Below are 7,952 nucleotides of genomic sequence, written 5' to 3' on the forward strand. Positions count from 1 at the left end.
ATGATAAAGATATGATTATGCTTAACATGACACTCCTGATATTTTCTTCATTCAACAGTAGGCATTATGTTTGATTGTTTGTCTACAATGAAGGGTGTTGTCATGCCCCGGTTCCAAAGTGTAATAACTTGGAACGTGAGTCAGCCGGCAATGCAACCATTCGGCCACATTCACGCCTCTAGATCATCCTGTATATTGATATAAATCCAAAACTACATTATAGAGCATGTAACTAAGATAATAAAAGGAATGTATAGGTGAAAAAATATCTCCAAAGGATTGAGTCCAAATACGAGTTCACAACTATCCACGATGAAAAAGAGTAATAAAAAAAATTTACATCATAGTCTAGTAAAAAGTCACATGTGACTCAAGAAAAAACCTAACTCAAATAACTATCTAAACCAACTGAACTGGAGAACTGATTGAGTAAACGGTGATCGCTGCTGCTGAGTCTGTTCCTCGAAATACTCTCGGTCCTGCGAAGAAAGAACGGTTCCCGAATCTAGGATATGCAAACCCCAGGAGAGTCAGAAAACTCCCAACAAGCATGTAAAATGAAGGAATTGTGCGCGTGTAAGCACTGTTTTAAATATCGGCCGATAATCGATATTATCGGCCGAGTTATCGGATTTGGGAGCTCTCCGATAGGATAACTTGGATTTTTAATCGGTTATCGTTTTTGGCAAGTTATCGGGGAGTTATCGGCGTTATCGATACTTATCGGCCGATAAGTAAGGTTTTTTTATCGGGATTATCGGCCGATAAGTAAGGCTATGCAATCAAATGGTTTCATCGTGCGGTCAAGATGCAAGTTTTGCTTTCTACAATTGGTTAGTGATTCGAAACATGATGATTTACATTTTGGTATGTTTATATTTCATTAAGCATAGTTAGATTACATTTTTTAGTTATTATATTATATATATACACCATCTAGTATATCACTCCGATAAATACTACTTATCCCCGATATATCCCGGATTTCCGCTATCCGATAAGAATTTTGGCCGTCCGATAAATTCCCGATAACCGATATTTAAAACCTTGCGTGTAAGTGTATGTAGCAGGTATAAAGAAAATATGAAATCTAAATTAAATGTGACTAAAAGAAATGCTACTTGTAGATATTGTGAATAAATCTATCACAGAGCATATAAACACATTATTCTTATTTTACATGTTATTTGAATTAGAATAGAATAGTATCATGTATATAAATCAGTTTCCCGTAAACTGTCCTGGGAACATGGCTTCAAGTCAAGTATTGGTCATTGGCCCTTGTATATATAAGTCAAGATATCAAGAATGCGCATGAGCCCACTTATATACATTATATATTCTCCGTCCACTTCCTCTTTTATTAAATCTCATATTTTTCTGTTTAATCTAAGTGACTGTTCATGAAATATTGTGCACTAACCACAAAGTTACTGTGGAAAGACTTCCGTAAAACTATAAAAAATAATCGTGACCCAAGAACATGTCCAATCAAGATGGGTGCAAAAAATCTAGTCGATGCTAATGTATAATAATAATAATCAAGAGAATTCCCCACACCGGAATATCGATTTTAAGGGTATAGCCATGCTATGATAGCACACTTATGAATCATATTTTTGACGGAAATCGTCTTCATACACAGTCGGCCCTATTTAGTGTCACTATATGATCAAACATTATCATATGATTAAACACGTCATCAAGTGATTAAACCTATCCTCTTTCATCTTAACAAAAAGGGAAAATAAATAAATAACAAAAAATAGGTCAAACGGTTTTCGTTTGATAACCTAAAGATCCACAAAAGTAGTATTTGTGTATTAAGGGCCCAATTGGGTCTGTAATTTGAGTTCTAGACATTGTTATAAATAGCGGTAAATAGCCCCGCAATAGCGACGCTAATAGTGTTAGTGGTCCCTTCCCACGACGCTATCGCCCGCTACGCTATCGCGCAATAGCGGTGACATATTACGGAATATGTCTGTTCGCAAAAGCGGTCAATAGTGTGTCATAACGATAAATAGTGAGCGATTGCATTCGAAATTTGTTTTTTGACTGCTATTTAAAAACAGTTTAAGGCTTTTTTTTAAATTAAACTCAACCATTGACCATTGCATTCCACCGATTCCTGTGATTTTCAACATACTCCCGCCACCTCTCATAGCCTCTGGCACCTACCTTGATACTTCATCTCACATTCTTCACTGTGAGCTCTTTTTAGGGCAGTCCTGTCACCGCTAAACTCTTCTTCTCAAAGACGACGATTTTTTGACTCCTCCAGTCATCTTCAGTAATACGTGATGGTTACATGTATATTTCATGTTTAGGATCTCTTTAAATCATCCAATATGTACTTTTAGATTTTTTATATTTTTTTAAATTTTTTTAGTATTTATACATATCTAAATTCGACCGCTATTTGACTTTGCGCTTTACCGCTATTTTGCCGCAATAGTCCGAAATAGCCTTAGCGATGTCTCACCGCTACGCGACGCTATCCGCTATCGATAACCTTGCTTATAGACCGAAATGGGTCTGATTGCTAATAATGAGCAATCATGGATCCTGACCGAGTCGGGTTTGACTTCAAAACAGACCCGAACACGAATTTGGCATAAAAAGAAGGGCCATGGGATTCAAACTCATGATTAAGAACATAATATGCAAGTCAACTAACCACCATGCCAAGGGCATTTTCATGACAGCCTGCCTTCAGTATATATGAATATATCTACTAACAGTTTAAGCAAAAGTAAAAACACTATTAGTATACAGAGACCAAGGATCCATAATGGTAAGCATTTAATCCATATCGAAGATATAACAAATAAATAAATAAATAAATAAGAATTTGTGCAAGAAGTTTTGGCATGAAATATCTAACAGACTAAATCATACACTTTACCCCTTAATTCATAAAGTAACAAGAAATTTCATGGCTATGCAAGAATTTTAAGGTACCAATAGATAGTGACATAAAAGTTAAAAGAGTAAAGGAAAATATTATGCTTGCATGAAGAAAAAAAAATGGGAAGTTAAGCTTGCTGAAATTCGAGAGAAACTCCGAAAGCTAAACCGAAGCAAGTAATTCCTTTTTTCCCCTCTTTATTGTAGTTGTTGCTTCCCTTCTCCTTTCTTTCTTTCTCTCTTTTTTTCCCTTTTTTTTTGAAAGTGCCGTGGAGAAAAAGGGTAGAGGGGATGGGTAGAGATTTTAAAGAGATATTGGATATTGATACCTAACCTTTATGGACTCAAGGATATCATGAAATAACTACATGTAGGACATGATGTTAACATTTTTTTTTTACTTGATGGAATTTGATTTTATATAGACTCAGGTTGATTATGTGGTATGGGTGTGAAATTTGATTTATGTTAAACTCAGGTTGACTGATTATCAGTGATCCGATCATTATTTACATGCTTGAATTGTTGCTTCATGCTTTTGAGATTGGTTGATTCAGTCATTGGTCTACATGCTACTTCTGAAATATATGCATTCAACCTCAACATAAGGAGGATAAACATGTTATTGCTCTCTTTATGTTTTGAACTTTACATGTTAAATAGCCAAAGGTGATAGTTTAATGCTTCGGAAGTTCATAATTAGGATATCACCTCTGTTTTAAGGTGGAAAATGATATTATGTGTTTGTATGGTGGTTATCAAGGGTAGACACGAGAAAGCTTGAAAGACCGAAACCTATAAACCTGCTTGTCCATGTTGTTCAAGCTTCAACAAATATTTTGAAGCTTAATTTTATAGTGATGAAGTTCTGGAAGGATGATAGATTTGTATTTAACTTGATTCTATGCTAGTACTGGGAAAGTTCCTAGCTGATGAGCAATTGATGAGCTTGGTACAAAGCTCAGAACTAACACCAGCCAGTGGATATAAATTTGCTTGCGTATGACATAGAGAATGGACTGAGTAACAGTTCTTATTCAAGAGACTGATACCAAGAGACTCATGAAGAATAGGCATCCCTCTCAAGGTATATTGCATAAAGTTGAAATAACTTAGGAGAAGCATGCAAACATGTCTTTTACATTGAATATAAATGGCAATCATTTTGGAGGGAGACATTGGGTACTTGGTATAAGCTATCTCTATCTAATTCTAACATATTGAATGCCAACACCCCGTGCTTAATTCCTGAAAAGTCCATCTCATGGGTTGATGCCCTTAAATTTTATTGTAGTTGTCTAAAGTAATCCCACTTGAAATCAATTAAGTTATTTCATTGTTTATTAGCATCTATTTTCAAAATTTTAGAGAATTTCTTAATGATTTTGTTTTTATCTATCTATACAAGGGATAACTAAAGGATCTTCGCCTAACTACTTCTTCCTTATTTGTAATAAATATTAATCCTCATGCATCCTCGTCATCATTATTATTTTCAGTTTTTTTATAACTTCTAGCCGTCCCTTTATGTTTCTTCTGCTTCTCAGACATTTGTGACTGTTGTGCTTTGAGATTAGTATAGTAATTTGTAAGCTACATATATCAGATATTTATGTTGGTGAAAGATCTAATTGAAAAGCCTTATAGTTATGTAGTCATTTCATCCTAACATTCCTTTGAAAATCGATTTGAGACTAACTCAAGTTTTGAGATGATGTTTTTTTGGTGGTATGCTGTTTTCTTTTGGTTTGCTTTAGCTGAGTGGCCCAAAGCTGTGCATCTGACTGAGTACCTAACCCTAACCTGCAATCTTGCTTGGACCTTAAAGGAAGGATTTATTAGTGCAGCAAAGATTTTGTTCTTGTTGGAACTAGCAACAAGTTCAGTAGCTGCTTTCATTGAATTGAGTTTCGAGTTTATAGTCTGAAATAATTCATAATTGTTGGAGTTTCTCGGTGGAAATAAGCTTTGCAATGTTGAGTTAGTTCTGATTTGTCATACTTGAAGTTCTCCAGTGTAATTACTATTTGCATAGTGAAATCGGTGTTCTCAGCAATGACCTGGAGATCTGGAATCCAAGGTTCACTTTACAAGATTGAATAAAAAGAGGTCTGTGGCTAATCTATTAGTTGATGGTAATATAGATTGTGTACCTCAGTTAATTAAAGTTTATTGGCATTTATTTAAAAACAAAGGGAACTGAAAAGGATGCATTTGTCTAATCTCTTGACATTAGCTGTGACAAGCAGTATAGCGTTCAAATCCTTTTGAACACGATCGTTATATTTTAATAGATCAAATATTACTTAAAGTACTGTACGTAAGAAACATTTAGAAGTGCTCTGCATAATCTTTGCATTAAGATTTCTTCTTGGGGATTCCATAAGTGACCAATACAATAAGCAAATTAATCTTGACTTGTCTTTGTGCTGTATTACCTAACCTGAAGTGTGCCAATTGCTGACTCCACAATTGATGTTTGATGGAGTACCATGACTCATCTTCCATCACGAACAGCAAACAGTCCTATGGTTGGTGCTAGCGCAATAGGCAACTTTCATTGAGTAGCATTAGTGGCTGAATTTTACCATACAGCAACAGGGGATGTTTGTGCCATTCCTTGTTTAATCTGCTTGATGTTTTGTGATATCTTTTTTTTCCCTTTACTTTTTCTCCTTCTCTCTTTTTTTTAATAAAGACTTATTTTCGAAGGCAAAGATGAAACTTCTAAAACAAATAGTATCCAGTTTAGAAGATAGTGAGAACAAATTCCTAAATGCTTTTTCTTTTTTTTTTCTTTTTTGGGTGAGTAATAGCGACTGAATCTTTTTGTACAAAATTATCGAATGAATGTTTCAAGTGTTCTACACGTTTCATTTTATCTCTGTCAATGTCAGCCCCGCTAATTCATGGGTTCAAAATTTGCAGGCCTAGAAGCTAATCAAGAGAAAAACAAATGCCAACAGCAATTTGATGATTACAAAGAGTGCAAAAAGAAAGAGGTGTAGCTCATTGTTCCCTGTTAAACAATGTTTGGACCTTTTATTTGATTACACACGTTCAATTTATTATTTGCAGAATTGTATCAGAGATTTAATCATAGTTACGATTCTTTTTATTTACTATAACCTGCATGGCCATATGTTTAGAACATTATAATTGATTTGTGCTTCATGGAACTACTGCCCATATTAAGAGAGATGTAGATATGTAGTAGGCTGTTTATGGAAAGAGAAACATATAATTGAAACATTAAAACTGAAGAGAAGAAAATCCAGAGTTCAAGTAGCTATTGAGGAAGATACTATAAATTAGAATATCAACATTAGTGTTTTATGAAATTATCCTATTATCTAGGTTCTTTTCTTGTGTGATGGTTAATGAGCTTGGCTAATGCTGTAGTAGTTAATTTTAACACTTTGGAATTGCCCATTAAATGTCCATAAGTTGGTATTAGCAGTATATCTTTTAGTTAGAATTATGCAAATCAATTTCCATCTAATATTACCACGCAATCAGACAATATTGTTAACCCCCTTCTCTTGAATACTTGTTTAATTTGTCATTTGATTGCTTATTTCATGCTTACAACGATCTTGCATTTCTTCGCAGAGGGAGGCTCGGCTAGAACGCAACAAAAGTAGATCTCTTTTCGGATGAAGGCGACATTTTTGATGGATTAAGGCTCATTATAGCGAATAAGAAATCCGAGGACTACTCAAACTGAAACGAACATTATGCCTTCTCTAATATTGTTCTGAGCTTCTGTGAGGACTTTTGATGGCAAAATATGTTGAATACATTATTATGTAAGCTTTGCTTGTGGGATCTTGAGAAATTTATGCAACGGAGGTGCATTATTTTACATGATTCTAAGGGTGAAAAGGATCCATGCATATATGATGCCTGTTGCGCTACATCATTTTGCTGCTTTCCTTAAAAGAAAAATACTTACCTCTACCATTTGTTGAGTAAATTCTTGACATAAAATTGACTGAGGCATTATCAGCAAATTGTCTTTTCTTGATTGTGATTGAAACTTTTTAAAATTCAGGACATAATTAGTATTCTAAATTGACAACTGTTGCCCTTTTTTGTGCACAAAAATACCTCCATTACCCAATTGTTATAATATACTTAAAAATAATTTAATACTCCATGTTTAAAGTCCCTTGAGTACATGCCAAAACCAGCACTCGCATAGCACTGTCAATTTTTAGAGATTTAAAACTGAATTGCTTTGATGTCATCTTAAAATCCCTCTAGCCATTACACCAAAACTTTAAAATTGTGGTGAGGGTTGACGATAAATTATGGCGAAGATTGGGGATTATATGTTTTAGTATGGAGTCGTAAAATTAGCATTTTGGGACATAAAATTAGGTATTCTCGCATGTAGGAGTGCAGTTTATCCAAAAAGAGGGAAATTCTCATCTTCAATATAATTTTTTTGATTTTCAGGGTTTAATGTTGAGTAGGCAGAGCGCTTTATTAGTTTCCTGAAGAAATATTGTGAAAATAATATATCTTAAGGGATACTGCAAGAATAATTTTACAACTCCAACTTAACCATTAAACCCTCTTACGAGAGCCTTATGGCTTGTTTGGATGGAGGGTAGAGAAAAAAAAAAGAAAATTTTGATTTACTTTTATTTGAAGAGCTCCATTTTAAAAAGATAAAAAAAAGAGAGAGAAACTTTGAACTAAAAAGAAGGGAAACTTTAGTAACACACAATTAAGTTACGCAGCCTCTCCCAGATTTTAACAGGTCTCCCCTCTTTTAACCCCCGAAAGCTCGCTTCTTTTTTAACACCAAATTAACTCCGAAGCTCTCTGAAGAGAGAGAGAGAGAGAGAGAGAATAAAACCATGGATTTCTCAGAGCAAGACGTAGAAATCTTCGGCGAGGAGTTCGAGCAAGAAGAAGAAGAGGACGATGAACACTCACATCAACTCAATCCGAAGCAACCCAACGACGACGACGAGGAACACAGCGCCGATTCGTCGCCGGCCTCCTCTTCCTCTTCGTCCTCGTCCTCGAGT

At 34.9% G+C, this 7,952-nt stretch overlaps 2 protein-coding genes across 2 annotated transcripts in view; both read left to right on the forward strand.

Annotated features, from left to right (window-relative positions):
- LOC109820545 (cytochrome c oxidase-assembly factor COX23, mitochondrial) overlaps window positions 1–6,827 on the forward strand; it is a 7,583-nt gene extending 756 nt beyond the window's left edge. Inside the window, exons 2-3 of the mRNA XM_020386702.1 lie at window positions 5,839–5,912; window positions 6,523–6,827. Of these exons, the coding sequence (XP_020242291.1) occupies window positions 5,839–5,912; window positions 6,523–6,570 (122 nt within the window). The 3' untranslated portion in view covers window positions 6,571–6,827. The remainder of the gene's footprint in view (window positions 1–5,838; window positions 5,913–6,522) is intronic.
- LOC109820769 (decapping nuclease DXO homolog, chloroplastic) overlaps window positions 7,779–7,952 on the forward strand; it is an 8,480-nt gene continuing 8,306 nt past the window's right edge. The window contains exon 1 of the mRNA XM_020386964.1: window positions 7,779–7,950. Coding sequence (XP_020242553.1) covers window positions 7,779–7,950 — 172 coding nt within the window. The remainder of the gene's footprint in view (window positions 7,951–7,952) is intronic.

The sequence above is a fragment of the Asparagus officinalis genome, chromosome 8 (assembly GCF_001876935.1).
Source record: "Asparagus officinalis chromosome 8, Aspof.V1, whole genome shotgun sequence".
Lineage (NCBI taxonomy): Eukaryota > Viridiplantae > Streptophyta > Magnoliopsida > Asparagales > Asparagaceae > Asparagus > Asparagus officinalis.